Source organism: Triturus cristatus, chromosome 10, assembly GCF_964204655.1.
Source record: "Triturus cristatus chromosome 10, aTriCri1.1, whole genome shotgun sequence".
Taxonomy (NCBI): domain Eukaryota; kingdom Metazoa; phylum Chordata; class Amphibia; order Caudata; family Salamandridae; genus Triturus; species Triturus cristatus.
In genome coordinates this window covers 258178259-258195501 of record NC_140593.1, presented here as the reverse complement: position 1 = coordinate 258195501, position 17243 = coordinate 258178259, and the positions used below count along the sequence as shown (strand labels likewise).

At 46.3% G+C, this 17243-nt stretch overlaps 1 protein-coding gene across 1 annotated transcript in view; it reads right to left on the bottom strand.

Annotated features, from left to right (window-relative positions):
* ABCB5 (ATP binding cassette subfamily B member 5) overlaps positions 1-17243 on the bottom strand; it is an 837677-nt gene that overhangs the window by 132737 nt on the left and 687697 nt on the right. Inside the window, exon 23 of the mRNA XM_085630938.1 lies at positions 14886-14986. Coding sequence (XP_085487064.1) covers positions 14886-14986 — 101 coding nt within the window. The remainder of the gene's footprint in view (positions 1-14885; positions 14987-17243) is intronic.

The following is a 17243-nucleotide window of genomic DNA, read 5'->3' as shown; positions in this document are numbered from 1 at the left end:
AATTTTACGCATTGAGCTGTTCAGAGACATATCTGCCCGTCAAAAAACACCGCCCGAATTGAAATTTCCCCTGCCACATTACCATGGCGTGGGGGACCCCGGCGGACGGAAAGCCCGTCTGCCGGTTTTCTGCTGGTAGGCAATCCGCCCGATTGCCTACCGGGCGGAAAAGCAGTTAATATGGTGGCAGTGTCTGGTAGACACCGCCATCCATATTATGATGCATGCAGGGTGTTGCCCTTCCGTGGCGGCAATGCCTCCACAGAAAGGCAGGCAGTTCTCGCCATTGGGGGCCCGTAGCGGGCCCCCAGGGATTCTGGGAGGTGGGGGGTGCACCTGCAGTTCCATGCACAACATGGCAGGCACCGCACGGTGCCTGCCACGATGTGCATGGAACTGCACGACATGCCTTTTTGGCATTGCGGCGGGCGGTGCTGAGAGCACCGCCCGCCGTGATGTCAAGAATGCAGGATGCACCCGCCAGTGTGGCGGGCGCATCCTAATGTCACCCACAGGACCCCCGCACCTATGGCGGGGGGTCTCATTCTACGAAAGGATGACAGGCGGACAAAGTCCGCCCGCCATCCTAATGATGCCCATAGTATCCAAAAATAAAGTGCTAATGCATATAAGTGCCCAAAAATACGTAAGGTCCACGCTCCAACGGATTATACAATAAAGTGCTGGTGCTTATAAGTGCATAAAGGTACATAAAGTGCACAATGCCACATCTTATCAAGATAAAAGTTTAAAAACAAACTAGAGATAATCATCCTGATTTTCATATAACAATACATCAAAGTGTGCGTAGTCATTTCTTTTCCTGATTGAAAGCTGTACAAATCGAAAAAACTGTATTTATGATTTTCACATTTTCCAGACTACAGACAAAATGAAACGCATATTTATAGTTAAAAAGCATGTTTGATAAAAAGAGGGGTTTTAAAACTGATTTCCGGAAAGCCCTATAAAAACTACAAAAAATAATAAAACGCAATGTATATTGTGGGGCTTTACAATCACACGGACAGTTTGGTAATTTATAACACCAATTTTCCGTTCTGGGGAATGCTACTAAATGCAGTGTAGCCATCCTTAATCTAGTTAAATAAAATCTGTGCTGAATATTCCTTACCAGTGTTGAATATAACTGTCTGCCCCTCATGAGCGGGCGTTCACAATAAGAAACCACGCTCTGTTTTTGGGTGGACGCCCTTTCTCTTTCTTTTTCCAAGTATTTATATATCACAATTTCAGGTCACTTTTACTAAATTCCTGAATAAGTAAGGGGTTATTTTTTCTCAATATTAACTTTACATCGTGTTAGGAGATTACAAATATGCTACAGGCATGGTATTTTCATGCGAAGGGCAAGGGCAAGGCAATCCATTATTACATTTTTTGTAAATTTAGTTTCTTCTTTTGCCCACAGCCCTTGCCAAAAGGTCAGACCAGCCATATTTATTGTGTCGATTAAGTATGGTACCGACAGTTCTTTATGTACTATAATGTTTGCTGTTGCTCTTGGGACTGCCAAAAATCGTTTTAAAAACGTATTTTCATTGGTTTGTATGGAGGCCGTATTAACTCTCCCTCAAACCGTGGCCACATAACAGACCCCTGAAACACACTTACTCTGGTACAGAGTTAACATTTCTCGTATGGGTTTGTTACCCAATTTCGCGGAGACTCTAAAAATACTCTCCGTGATTCTTAAAAATTTCATATTACATGATTCATATGCATGTTCCATGTACCGTTCTTGTTAAAAAGCATCCTTCAGATCTGAAAACAAAGACACTGTATTAATAGCAACCCCGCCCACATGGTGCTGTCTGCTCTTAGGCCTTTTGCTCCCGCATGTCATGACAAAGGTTTTCTTTAAATTTAGCTGTAAATCTTTATCAGTCATATATATACAGGGCAAAGTTTTCTATTAGACATTGAAGACCGTTTGCTGACCTTGATGTTGGGACAGCTTCGTCTGCATATAATAATACAGGCGTGGGGCGTATTCCAACTTTCGGGGCATCTGCAGTAACTTTTTGTAAAAACAGGTCTACGTTATTAATGTATAGGGAAAATAAAAGGGGCGCTAATACACTTCCTGTCTAATACCACACGTAACCCTATAATCGGGAGTACATTTCCCCATTTTACCATACCGTCCCCTAGAGGTTAAAAAAGCATAAATTTGGGATAAAAATGAAATTATTTCGATAGGGGCCCCTAGCCCTTTCAATGTTTGCCATAGTTTTTGGTGGTTAACTAGGTCCACTACCCCCTCTGAAACCATACTGTGACTGTTAGAATTTTGTTATCACTGGCCCAGTCTTCAAACCGTTCCAGCATAATTCGGCCCATCAGCTTAGAAGTGGAATCGAGAAAGGATATTGGGTGGTAGCAATTTGCCTTCCCTCTATCCCCTTTTCTAAAAATGGGTATGATAATACTTTCAACCCATGTAGCAGGTAATACGCCCCCCAAGGTGGCATTAAAAACATTCAATAAAATAGGTATCCAGAAATCCATATTATACTTAAAAACATCGATGGGCACTCCATCCGAGCCAGCAGCTTTACCATCAGCACTATTTCGAAGCGCTAATTTAATTTCATCTGACGTTATTGGTGATGATTTAACTGGTTCCACTATTATTATTATTGAAGCTTATAGAGCGCACGGCTACCTCTGACGGAAGTGTCCCGGCGCTAGCATCCTACCTGAGGGGCGAAGCGACCAGAATAGACCATAGCCTCTAGGGCAAGCCGAAAAGCCATGTCTTTAATGCTCTCCTGAACAAGATTTCCCTGTCAATTTTTCTCAGATGGTTAGGCATAGCATTCCACAGGGTAGCAGCTTTTACAGAGAAAGCACGGCCACCGGTCATTGCCTTCACAAAACGAGGAATGACCAAAAAATTCCGACTATTAGGTCTGAGTGCCCTAGTTTGGTTATATTTCTGAAGTCTCCGCTTCAGATATTGAAGTCTGGTCCCTCTGATTGCTCTATGTGCGAGTACCAGAGCTTTAAACTGCACTCTTCTCCTAACTGGGAGCCAATGTAGACTGCGTAAGTGGGGGTCAATATGATGTCGCAGTGGCACATTCCTGATCAGCCTGGCTGCTAGATTTTGTATAAGCTGTAGTCTCCTCATCAAGTACTCAGGAAGACCAATATAAAGGCTATTGGCATAGTCAAGTTGTGAAGTGACTAAAGCATGCACTATTGACTTCCTGCAATCCATAGGCAGGAAGTGGAGAAATCTGCGCAAGGCCTTAAGTTTCCAGAAGCACTGAGAAGAGACATGAGCAATTTGTGCCTTGCCAGTGAGTTGGGAGTCAAACTTGAAACCCAAATTCCTGGCAGAAGAAACTGGTAGCGGAAGCGGATTTAACTCAGTTGGCCACCACAGCGAAGAGCAGGGTGGAATAGGTTGGTTAAAAAATAAGACCTCCGTCTTATCAGTATTCAATTTTAGGCAGCTGTCCATCATCCATGATGAGATATTTAAGAGACACTGTCTAAAATTGACGAAGGCTGTCTCGTTGTGTTCTCTAAAAGAGAACACCAGTTGTGTATCATCTGCATACGAGACAAACTTCACCCCACATTTTTCAGCAATTGCTGCATGGGGAGTCAGGTAAACATTAACAAGTGTGGGGCTTAAAGCAGAGCCCCGCGGAACACCACATAACATGGGGCAAGAGCTGGAGACATGGGGATGAAGAATCACTTGTTGCAAACGACCCTCAAGAAATGAACAAAACCATGCCAAGACAGTTCCTGTTACTCCTAAATAGTGGAGTGTATTCGGAAGGATCCTGTGGGAAACCGTGTCAAAGGCTGCGGACAAATCCAGCAGCACCAACATTGCACAGCTTCCCTGGTCTAAGGTTTCACAGAATCGATTCGGCCACCTCAAGTAAGGCTGTCTCCGTACTGTAACCTGACCTAAATCCAGACTGAGAATCATGAAGATGGGTATTTGATTCTAGGAAGTCTGAGAGTTGTCTCTGGACTTCTTTTTCCAGAATTTTGGCCGGGCCGGGAGAAGAGAAATAGACCTAAAATTATTTAGCTCTGCTGGATCAGCATCCTCTTTCTTGTGGATAGGCTGGACATAGGCTTTTTTCCAGCTAGTTGGATAAACCCCAGTCTCCAGTGAGGAGTTCCAAACCAGATTCAAAATATCATTAAGCCAAGGGGCTAATAGCTTAAAAAATCTGGCCGGACAGGGGTCCAGTGGGGAGCCTGCTTTTATTTTCATTAGTTCCCCCAGTGACACCTCCATCTCAAACGGGCAAAAGGCAGACCATTTATCTAATGTGGAATCAATTGCTATATCGGATGATCCCGATAAAGGAAAAGAGGAATAAATAGTTAAAATTTTATTCTGGAAGAAAGTAGCTAGTTCTTCACAGAGAGCCAAAGATGGGGAGCTAGTGCTCTTCAAGGCTTGTGGTTTCATGAAGCCTTGGACTATCTTAAAGATTTATTTCGGGGAATTCTCCGAGGCCTTAATCTGCTTTGCAACGTAATCCCTAATGAGCTTACGCTTCAGACTATGAAATTTCCTCCGTGCTGCCTTATATTCACATTTGGCTGAAAGTTCATAGTTTTTTCTCCAGACACGCTCCAGCCTCTTGGCCAAGGCTTTTCTCCGTACGAAGCTCTGTGGTGAACCAGGAAGCTGAAGGTTTATTCCTGGCCAATTTAATAGTTTTAGTGGAAGCTACTTTATCAAGGACTGAGTTGACCCATTCATTAAAAAGAGAGGCATCGAGGTTGGGGTCACCAGTGAGTTCAGGGGAGGTGTAATTTAGCTCACCGCCCATTGATTCAGGTGTGATCTTCCTCCAGTTTCTCCTATCCTCCGTAGTAGACCTCGTATAGTTGTCACAAACCTCCCAAGTAAACTTGAAAGGGACCAACCAATGGTCCGACCAGGTCACCGGTGAGGGATCCTCTACCTGAATGGTGAGATCATTAGTAAAAAGTAAATCTAGAGTATGGCCAGCTGTATGAGTGGGAAGTATTACCTTTTGAATCAGGTTTAACCCTTTAAGGGTATCTCCTAATTGAACCACTAAAGGGCATTTTGCATTATCCATGTGGACATTGAAATCACCAAAACCGGTGAAATTAGTATGCCTCAGGGAAAGATTGGCAATACAATCATACAGTTTCTGCCAGTGAACGGACACAGCATTTGGAGGTTTATTGACCAAAAGCCCTGCCATAGAGGAGGTTGTGGAAAATTTTATACAAAAAGACATGGCCTCTATTGGCCCAATGTCTTCAATTTTCTTGTTTGAAATTTCACAACCTTCCCTCATGATTACGGCCAGGTTGCTGCCAAGTCTATTACCTGTCCTATCAACCTTAGCTATTCTATAGCCTGTAGGGATGGCCAGGGAGATGTTTGGATTCGAGCTCTCTCTCAGCCAGGTTTCCGTAATATTCAAGACATCCCAATAATAGGTCTTTAACGAGAGCCAGATATCAGATGCATGTTTAGGGAGAGACCTACAGTTAATCAGGCATGCCCTGATAGGCATCCTGGGACTGGGTCTACAAAATGATCCTAAGGTTAATGCATCCGCTGGATTATGGATATCTCCCCCCCCTTTCCGAAATATCACGTCCAAATTAAAAGTACAGGACCTACAGTGAAACTCATTGTGGCCGCATTCGTCATCCTCCTCTAGACCAGGTTCAAAACATGTAGGCCTTATAAAGTCTGACTTTGAAAACGCAAATAACTGTTCTCTAGTCCAAACAATTCTAACCTGAGGGGAGCTACAGGCAGTGTGGCTGGCGCTGGACGCGATCCGGATGCGGAGGTGTGCCAGCGGCGCGCTCGTACAGTCTCCCTTTATATAGTGTCGATGTCCTATCAACTAGCTCGCTACCCGCCTTCCTAAGATGGCAACCAGTGTATCAGGCTATAATCATAAAGCGCAAGTGCAAGAGCGCAATCACCTAGCAGCAAAAAGTAAGTATAAAAACGTTCCCCACAAGAAGTGCAAGTTTTTAAGCAGCCCCCTAAAACAAATTAAAAACAGAATAGAACTAGTGTGCAAATTCGGCAATTCCCAAATACTGCGTCTCTCCCGGCTCAGACCTCAGGAGGATGCAGTTGTGCGTGCTTGAGTCAGTCTCCCTGAATATAGTGTCGATGTTCTATCAACTAGCCCGCCACCTGCCTTCCTAAGATGGCAACCGGGTGTATCAGGCTATAATCATAAAGCGCATGTGCAGGAGCGCAATCACCTAGCAGCAAAAAGTAAGTATAAAAACGTTCTCCACAAGAAGTGCAAGTTTTTAAGCAGCCCCCTAAAACAAATTAAAAACAGAATAGAACTAGTGTGCAAATTCGGCAATTCCCAAATACCGCGTCTCTCCCGGGTCAGACCTCAGGAGGATGCACTAATATAAAGTAGATTGTCATTCCATGTTCAATATGTATTATGCTTTCTGAGGGAACTGGATTTGCTTTGCTTGCAATGGAATATAATGATTTCCACTAGACATATACCAGGTCTTTATTTAAAAAAGAAAGAAAAAAAGAAAAGAAAAGAAAAAGGGTGATGAATGGTCTCATTGTTATTAGTTTGAGTCAGCTCTTGAACATCGTCAATGTTTACTCATGGACCTTGGATTATTGGAGACCTATTGTTGGAAGAAAGGTCTTTGGAAGCACCAACAAGAGCATTATACAAGGGAACCTCGTAATAGTCTGGCAGACAGAATCATTAAAAAGGAACAGGAAGTGGAGTGGCACATTGGACAGGAGGAATAATGTGATCCGCTTTTGATGGATTCAATTGAAAAGTCATGACAATGGGTATCCTGGCAGGGATAATGGAGTGGGGTTTCACGGGAAGATTTTAAAGGGGTAGTAGAGAGAAAGGGGCACACAATGGGTTTGGGAGACAGACAGTTATGATTATGGTGCTGGGTAGAATTTTTCAATAGCTACGGTTGATCAGTTGGCAATGTTGTAGCAGGTTAGCGGTCCTGCCTTCTGCATTATCCCAAATTACATCACACGCATCCTCTGGCCAAGTGTGGCCAGAGGGGATAAAATAAATAGGCATAGACAGCATGTGGTTATACTGCCGCACTGTATCCCCTGTGCTTGTGTGTCAGTCCTTTGGGCTGTAGGAGTGGAAAGGAATTAAGAGAGCCTGTGACTAACCCAGAGGGCCTTGTAACACTGGTGACAAGGGTGGGATGCGCCCCCGTTAATCCTGAAGCTACTGCTGCCTGATTATGGTAACGCTGCACACACCTGCGGCTGTGTGAGGCCAGCCCCTGCCTTTCTGTGGGCCCTGCCTCGACCCATGAAGCACTGTGATTGAACAGACAAAACCTGGCTGCCACCTCCGTAGCTGCCATCTCACCTCCGTGATCAGTGTTTATCCCTTCTCCTCAGGGAGGGACAGCTGCCTAGCAACACCACCGGCATGCCTCAAGAGCCCGAGGATTGCCCCGACCAGCAGGTCACCTACACCCCACCCGCCTACCTGCTGCCCGCTGTAAGTACCAGCCCATGCTGTGAGCTACCGACCGATCCTCAGCACATGTGTCCCTGCTGCCGCTACCCAGCGCAAGTGCCAGGGAAGGAATCTTCCATTTTACATGTGGCCCCAGACAAAGAGATATAAGAACATTACACCAGCACATGAATTGGAATGTATAAATAGAAAGGCAGACAGCACAACAAACAATAATAAGAGAGGCATCAAAGGGGGAGGAGCACGTCTCACAAACGTGCAAGCAATCAAGCTTTGGCACACTCATCACCACCACTCAAGGAGGATTCCATCTGCAAGCAATACCCATACTGCCCACTATGGCCGATGATGCCAATGCTGCTCAGCCCCAAAAACAGCCCACCTCACAAAAAGTTCTCACAAGAGTGCCTTCTCCATTCAGTGAACTTGCAGCCCCAGCAACAGCAAACCCCGCTGGAAAGCCTGGATAGGGCGACTACACAATTACTTTGTTGCCACATGGGAAACAGACTGTGCAATTAAAAGATCCCTACTACTTCATTATGCAAGGGAAGAAATATAGAAATTATTTGAACACCTGGCAAACACTGGCCCTGCCCCAGATTATGTTGCAGCTGTGAGAGCGCTCAACGCTCATTTCAACCTGCAATTGAACGCTGACTGTGAACGGTTTAAAGTCCGCCATGCATGCCAGCATGAGGCTGCGGGAATTTGCAAGCACCCATAAAGCAGACTACTAGCTAAAAGAAATCCACGCCCAAATAATCCAGTGATGTCGCTAGAAGACTCTGTGCAGCCTCATTCTAAGACAACCAACATTAGCTCTCGGGGCCTCTGTGAAAATACTGCAGTCATGAAGTACACCCTGTGGGTGAATGCTCAACCCAAGGCCGCACATGCTCCAATTGGGGCATCAGCAACAACTTACATCTGTCTGCCAGAAGAAGGCCAAGAACAGAAGTGCCATAGGAGGTAAACCACCAACAAGAGCAGTGCGTCACCTGTCCCTGACAATCCTAGTGCTACCAGATACCATCAAATCTCCACCTAGACAAAACTGCAGAATAGAAGACTCACCCCCCCAAATGAAGAGGAGACATTCCTCATTTCATTCAAGAGGGAGCTCAAATGGTGCCGGAGGCTGCAGCCCACCTTCGTTATTCGCTTTGCTGAATCCATGGTCAATGCTATCTGACATGGGGGTCTCAGTCTACGGAATTGGAATTTAGCAGTATAACTGCCTTTAACCAAAGCCACCACTAGCGCCCTCACATACAAAGATCTTTGTGTATGAGAGCCAGTTGCTCCAGCCTCTCCGAGGACGCATGACAGTGCAAGTTCAATCTAAAGACCGCAGCTACATTCCACGTTATAAACAAGGAAGCCGACACTATGTTGGGGAGCCACACCACCGAAGATTTGGGTCTAGTGTAACTCACCAGAAGTGTAAAGTCACATCAGACTGATGACCTGATAGACCAATTTCCTGAGCCATTCATTGGGCTAGGGTGCCTCAAGCCTCCACCTGTCAAACTGCATATTGACCCCACAGTCACACCAGTAGCACTGCATCACCACTGTATCCAATTTCACCTACGACCTCTGGTAGAACAAGAGCAGAGAAGCTCAAGAAGCAAAGTGTAATCGAGAAGCTGTCTGGACCAACGCCATTGGTCTCCCCAATAGTAATAGCAGAAAAGCAAAGCAGCCAGGTAGGATACGCTTGTGCACCGAACCTTACCATCAAGCGGGAGCGCCACCTAACACCAACAATGGATGACATCATAGTGGATGTGAACAGCTTGAGATGGTTCTCCAAACTTGATTTAAATGCCGGATACCACCAGCTGAGGAAGATGCATCACCACCTTCAGCACTCACCTAGGACTACGGAGGTACAAGTGGCTGAACTTTGCCATATCATCAGCTGCTGAAGTATTTCAGAATGCAATACGGGAGACATTATCTGGACTACCTGGCGTCATGAATGTCAGTGACGACAGTGTCTTCCACTTAGCGACAGCGGCCGAACACCATCAGCATCTCTGAGCCACATTAAAACGACTCTGGAAACATACAGTTTAGCTGCACAAAGAAAAATGCTCGTTCTTTCAGACATCCATTAAATTCTTTGTTTACACGTTCAATCAAGATGGGATACAAGTCGACCACCAAAAATTACAAGCCATTAAACAAGAGCCTGCATCAACCTCCGTTTTGGAAGTGCACAGTTCCATCGGCATGTCCACGCACTGTGGTAGATTCATTCCAGGCCTTACCACCCTAATGGAACCCCTACGACCATTGACAAAAGCAGATGCCAAGTGGGTGCGGGGTTGAAAAGGTGACGTATTCCAGAAGATTAAAGACGCGCTCCTTGACAATGTCACCATGGTGTAATTCGATCCGGACAGGCCCATGGAGCTACTAGTGGATGCCAGTCCAGTGGGTATTGGAGCTGTACTGACTCAAGAACGTGAACTTGGATGATGGGCAAAGCTGGTGTCCGCCTACAAAGCATGGTCGAAGACTGAATCGTGTTACGCCCAAATCAAAAGCGAGGCCTTGGCAAATGAGTGGGCATGCAGACATTTCCACTTATACCTGAATGTCCAGCCCTTCAAGGTTATTACAGAACACCAGCCTCTCATCCCACTATTTTGTGGATCAGCCCTGCATCCGCCACCAAGAATTGAGAGGTTTTCCATCCAATTGCAGCAATACCAGATGAAGGTTCTATATCGGCCAGGGGTCAAGTACCCCCACAAATTTCTCTCTCGCCACCCAATATCACTGGATGACCACACCGCTGACAACATCGATTTAGTGGAAGAATACCTCACTCTCATCTCGCAAGCTGCATGGCCCAAAGCTCTGAGCCTGGATGACATTGAAGAAGCTGAGAAGTCAGACCCAGTACTAGTGCAAGTAAAGGCTGCTGTCCAGAACCGAAGGTGGCAGAATTTCCTATGGGATGAGGCTGACAAAAATGTATAGGGTCCGTGATGAATTAGCACCAGACAAGACGGATTCCTTCTACGAGGACCCTGCATTGTAATTCTGGCAGCCTTTCAATGCCATGTGACACTACTGCTGTTTGGAGAACACCAAGGTACCATGAAAATGAAGGCCTGCATGAGGGAGAAGGTGTGATCTCCTGGAATTGAAGCCATGGTCATAGAGATTCTCCAACAGTGCCCGGTATGCAAACTGACGGGTTCGGAGAGGTCAGCACCTATAATAATGGAAGATCCATGCATCATGGTCCAAGCTGAGTCTTGACTCCTAAAGTTTCCCGGACGGGAAGGCCATGATGGTCTTGATAGACAGCTTCTCCAAATATCCCATTGTGGAAATGGTTGAGTCGACTGCATTTTTACATGTGTCTCCGGTCCTTGAAAAGACCTTTGTCACTGTTGTGTTACCGACTGAAATCAAAACTGACAATGCAGGGAGGAGCCAAGATGGCGACCGGGACGGCAGCGTAGGCTCCCGGCTCTGTGAACCTCCGCATCCCGCACAGATATCCTGCATGAGATCCTTAGCCTGCGCTATATGCCCGTGTTGGTGAATGATAGCGGCAACCGATCGTGTGACTCCGAAGTTTCTGGCGGCGGTATCGCCGGAGAAATGTCCAGTTGAAGTTTGCGGCCTGTGCAACCCTGGAACCGGGACCTCGAGTGGACAACATGGCCGGGCGGCAGTTCAACAACAGCGGCCTTTGATGACTGGGTGGAGTCGGCCTAGCCGGAGCGGTGTGAATATCGGCCTACATTTCGCCGTGGTCGTTCCTACCACTAAGCGTAGCGGAACGAGTGCATGCCCGAGGTGACTAATCCAAGATTCCCCGGTGATTGTCTCTGCCTTCGCCGGTGAGCCGCCCACCCGCCGCCCGTAAATCGCCCGGATTTTAGCGGACTGCTCTCGGATTTTCGCGGGCGCAGGTCCGTGGAGGGGGTGACTGTTGCCCGTGACCACACGCCGGATATATTTTTTGCCTGCCCCCGAAACCCTGATTCCAGTGACATGGAACCTGAGGCGCTTGTCCCTGAGTCCTGGTCCCAATCTGGGTTGGACCTACCCGGCGGCCATCTTGACAGGACGAAGTCTACTATCCTGTACACTGGGTCGCAGCACGATTGGAAGTGTGCGCCTATGAGGAGCATCGCGGTGCGAGCGCCGAGAGCTGTGCTGTGGTATGGTGATCTTCTCGAGGTTCTCGGTGCCCTCCATTCCACCTTGGTTCACGGCGCCTGGGTATTGGGGAGTAAGCTTGATGGGGTGACATCAGCGTTGGAACAGTTGCTCCCTGCCTGTCCCCAGGTACACGGGGACTTCCTACACCGCACACAAGAGGACAGTGTCGTGGCCGCCCCTGTGGATAGTGACCAGCTGGAAACTCCGGACAGTATCTTAACGTGTGATCGGCTGGCTGTGGGTCTGGTCTGTTCCGGAGGTATTGGACCTGAGAGGGGGGTGGTGGCCTTGTCCCGTGCGCGGCCTCCGGCAACCCAGGCAACATTCAAGCAACGGCCGCCTGCTCTGGCTGATTTTGCTTTCTTGGACCTTGTGTGCGGTGCAGATCCTGGGGCAGCACTGGGAAAGATGACTCTCCATACTGCTGACTGTGTCGGTGATCAGAGACTTCCACCCTACCTGTGTGTGTCGCTTCCTGTTCTCTTTTGGACGCTCCTCTTCTTTGTAGCATTGGACATGGCACTGGGTCGATGGGTATGCATGGGTAGATTCGCAAAGAGTGGCCAAGGATAAGGCTGATCCTTCAGAGGTAGTCATCTAATAGGCGGGCGGGCTCAGGGGTTGCGTGCTCTCACGGCATAACTGTCAGTGTACTAGGCGCATAATGCTCCCCATTCTTCTTTGACTTGGTCGATTCTGTGTTGCTTAATGTTTGCTTTAGGGGAAAACAAATTGTGCGGGAGGGAGAAGCCGGGGGCATGTTTTGAAGGCCCTCCTCCAGTTTATTAATATTCTCTCTACCCCCCCGTCTGGTGGGGTTTCTTTTCCTACTCCTCTTTCTCTGTTTCTTCTATATTTCGGGTCTGGTTCCGGGGCGACAGGCACGCTGCTGGGGGGGGGGGGCCGTACTCATCTGCAGAGGTGCAGGGTGGGGGGTTGGGGGAGGGGATCCTTTAGTCTTTAACCTCCTTTTTTCCATGGCCTCCTTTTTCTTCTTTTATTCTTCTTTGTCTTTCTTTTCTGGGATCAGCATGGTAGAACTCCTTCGTCGTTAATCGCTGCGTTTTCATGTGTGCCACAATTTCCGTGGTGTTTTCTGGGTTTTAGGGCAGGGGACTGCAGGTGCAAATGGCCGTGATATTCCTCCACATCCTGAACTTCTTGTTTCAGCGCCATTGACTAGATAAATTGCTGTTTATTGTGGACGTTTATTATCCTGCCTGCCATTTCTTGCTGCTGGGAAACTGTTTGGCACCTGATCCTTCCATTCTCCCTTATTATAAAATGAAAACCTTTTGTATCATGGTCTCCTACTTGGGCTGTTTAGTGGCCGAGAGTATACCAGCATGGAGATTCTGCTCCCCGAGGTGCCGCCTGTGATAAATATTGATTTTTGCTACTCTGACTGCTTAGCGGCCGGCCCCGGGGGTTGTAAGCCCATACTTGTTATTGGTTGAAATGTCAATAAAGGTTTTTCAAAAAAAAAAAAAAAAAAAAAAAAAACTGACAATGCATTGACCTTCCAGAGTGCGGAGTTCATGGATCTCCTCAAACAACAGGGGATACACCACCGGCACATCACCCCTCAGTAGCCTCAGACCAAAGGCAAGGCCGAACGATTTATGTGCAAATTGAACAAGACTCTCCGAATTGAGGTAGCCGAACAAACCAATCCTGAACGTCACCACCAGTTGTTCCTCCGTGAGTACAGAAGTACACCTCACTGCACCACCCAACAAGCCCCATGGACTCTGATGGTCAATGGACCTGGATACGATTCCAACATACCGAGGGGGGTACCATCACCCCATCTAGGGAACACAGGCTCGGTGCTCACAGCATAACACACACATGAGCCAAAGACGAAGGGTGCGGACATGGTTAATCTCACCAGGACATAAGTTGGTCATAAGAGATCGCAGACCCAGGAGAAGTTCAGGACACCGTATGAACCAGGTGTCTGGACAGTTGTAAAGGTTGAGGGGACCATGAAACAGCAAAAAACGGTCAATAAACAGTGGCTCGGAACATTTCTTGGTTCAAAAGAAATTGTTGTCGCCCCCCAACAGGTGGATCATGCAGACAACGATGGAGAGGCTGACTGGCCAGAGGCCGAGGAATGTGATGAGACCTTCACGAGTATCGGGGACCAGAGCCAAGCAGCCACAGGAAGTGCACCACCTAATCACTCAAGGGACATCCCAGTCACAGAGGTCTTGACAGGCCGAATTCAACACCAGCGATATAACTTACTGCCTTTTCCCCAGCCAAGCAAGCAGCTTAGAGACATTGTGTGCCATCTCAAATACACATTAGGTTTCAGACTGAGCTGGGAAGGGATGTATTATGTTAGCTGTCCTGCCTTTCTGCATCATCCAGAAATACATCACACAGCATCCTCTGGTCAGGCGTGGCCAGAGGGGATAAAATAAACTAGTGTAGACCGATGTGGTCATACTGTGGCACCTTATCCCTTGAGTGTGTGTGTCAGTCCTCTGGGATGCAAGAGCGGGAGGAAGTACGAGGGCCCGTGACCAACCCAGAGGGCCCTGTAACAAATCTGAGAGCTCAGAGAACTAGAGTTGGGTATCAGGGAAAGTTTAGAATTGAAAAATTTGAGGGGTGAGTAGGAAGACTCAAATGGATGGCAGACCTTGTTTCTAGAGAGGGCAGGGTGGACAAGAAAGGGGTGTGAATCAAAGATTCATGGAGAGAAAGAAACTATGGGGGTGGTAAGACAGGCACAGTTACACTGAATGTATGTATTTGGTAAATAAAGTGAACATGAACAAATCAATGAGTCAAAAATCAGATGGTAGGCCATTTTTTTACTGATCTGCTTACTTAAGTGGGCACTAGCAAACCAACATCCAATTTGTAAAACATGATTAAATCCAGGCAATTCCACAAGCACCTCTCTCGATCGCTTATCACATCCCACAATAAATCAGGCGATGGCCTGTAAAATTGCCCTTAATTGTAACCCACCTTGTTTCATAATTGGCCACTATCTTACGCCCAACATAAGCAACTTTAATTCTGATAAATTTAGTTTGTTTGAACATTAATTTTATCTTCCAAACTTTATGAGCAACAAAATTGTTCATGGTATCGCAGTTATATTAAGGAATTAAGAGGGTATCAGCAGCATTCATAGCAACTAACCTGTAAGGCTTATTCAGACTTGCTGCATATCTTTCATAGAATTTATCTTCTCTGGTTAGTGAAGCCACGGTTCTTATGTTTTCCACAGCCTCTGTGGATATCTAAAATGGCATTGAAACAAGCAACATGTCATTAATGAAACATTAATAGTTTTGTACAAACAAATTACAGCTATATGTGTTTGTTGCTGTAGTTCCAGTGGATAATTATAAATCGACATTTGAAAATCTTTCTTTGTTCTGTAGGGAAAAAATAGTAGAGCATCTGAAATACACTTTTACCTACAGTTCTACCAACAAATAGTTATCTTTCCTCTGAGGGACATGCACAGTGCACTCATTGTGTTTATCCTGGGAAGTTTGGAGGTGAGGCCTTGAGTGCAGGCTGGCTTGCTGGCATGTGCTGGAAAATTAAAGTGGTCACGAGACGAGTGGCATTTAAAAACAAGCATTTGCAATGCATAGGTCTTTCATTTGTGGAAGTTTAAGCTATCACTATTGTAAATGGCAATGCCTTATATTTACGTTTTAAAACCCAAAACATAAATAAAAGGCATTGTCATTTACAATGGCAATAGCTCAAACTCACGTCAATGTGTAAAAGAGGAAACTTCACCACACAGACGTGGAGTCATTTGTCCAAGATCATACAATGCGATCAAATGGGTAACCCATGATCAAACTATAATTCTCACCCCTTAATAGTAATATTTCATAAAGTGCTTGTGCTCCGAACCCTTGACTTACTTGTAACAGACGTTACTATAATCCTAATCGGTGCTACTCATTGAGTATGATAGGGTAGTCCCAGCTTGTGTCCGATTTGTTTTTCATCTGCAGACGTGTGGGCAGCATGCACATAAACCTGCCAAGCAGCATCCCCGTCTAACATCTAGACCACATCTGAGAGGCGCTGAAACCTCCAGTGGCCGGAGTGGTTAGGTCATCACCACCTCCAGACCGCGGCTGGAAACCCGAGGGGGGAATGGAGCACCGTTCCGAAAGTGCTTACAAAGACAAAAGAAACCAGCTACTCGCGAATAGTGGGTTTTTTTTGGTTAAAGAGGATGTTTAGTCCTCTTGCAGTGTTTTTGTAAAGAACCATGTTCTGCGGGCAGTTTTCAGCCCGATGCTCCTCAATCTGCCCTTCCAAGGGTCACCATTCCCGAGTGGCGTGCTCTAACCACGGTATAGTGCAGGGCCTGTGCACACGTATTATTCTATTGTGAGTGGGGGTGCAGCTTCAAACGTGAACTAAAATGCAGTGCTTCTCAAAGTGTGCCGCCTTCTGTGAGCTTTATTCTTCACAAAGCGTGCCACCTTAGGTGGGTTTTCTGTTAATCACACAACCGTTCTGGTGCTGTTCTTTACAAGACTGTTCTCTGTGGTATCTCACTCTTATACACACGCACCCTTCCCCCAACACATCTTTCTGAAATCTTCTATGTGCAGCACTCACACATCATCTCCTTCCAAGTCATCACAGTAGTTCCACTTTGTACTGCTTTTTACTTGCGTCACCTCCCTGTCATCATGCCCTCCCTCTCACACAAGGACTCTCTCTGGTAAACACAGCATTTTTGTTTCCTTTGATGCTGCCATCATTTCAATAACTGTGCATACTAACTTCACACTTTCACATAAAATGGCACTTGAAATTGACACGCAAGTGACCATCAATCTACTCACTCTGCAGAGAGTTCAAGGATTGGATGAGCATTTATGACCCACTGGCACATTTATGCCATTACATTACAACACATGCTGTAATTGGTGGCACCAAGGTAAAACAAGCAATAAAAACAACAAGAGGTCGTGATTGCCCCGGCAGCTTTGAAAGTGAAAGCACGCACAACACCCTGCATATAAACAAAGCACATTGTCCTGCCCGAAGTAGGACAAACTCAATAAAGAAAATAGTGCTTACTACACCAAAAGAAATTAACAGTACCCCATAAGAACTGAAGTAAAGGGGCCAGTAGCCATGGGAGGGTACAAATGACGACATGGCCATAATAAGGAGGGACTAACAAGCCTCATAATCAATCAGATGGCAGCATTTAGGAAAAACAATGACAGAAGCCAATTTAAACCATGGGCAGAGAGTGGGTGGAGCTTCCACAGAGCTTTCACTCCATACTCCATTACTGCATGCTTCGCAAAGCGAGCAGTGCATGCGCGCTGCAGCTATAGGCTCGACCTAATGATAGTAGAGCAGGATGAATGTGTGAAATAAGAAGCCTTTATCTATTTTCTCTGCTGTGCTCCCATGTGATGTCAATATTTTTTTGTGTTTGTCAATGTTTTTCACACTCTGGTTTCTTTCATATGGCTGTATTTTGATTTGTCATTCTTTACT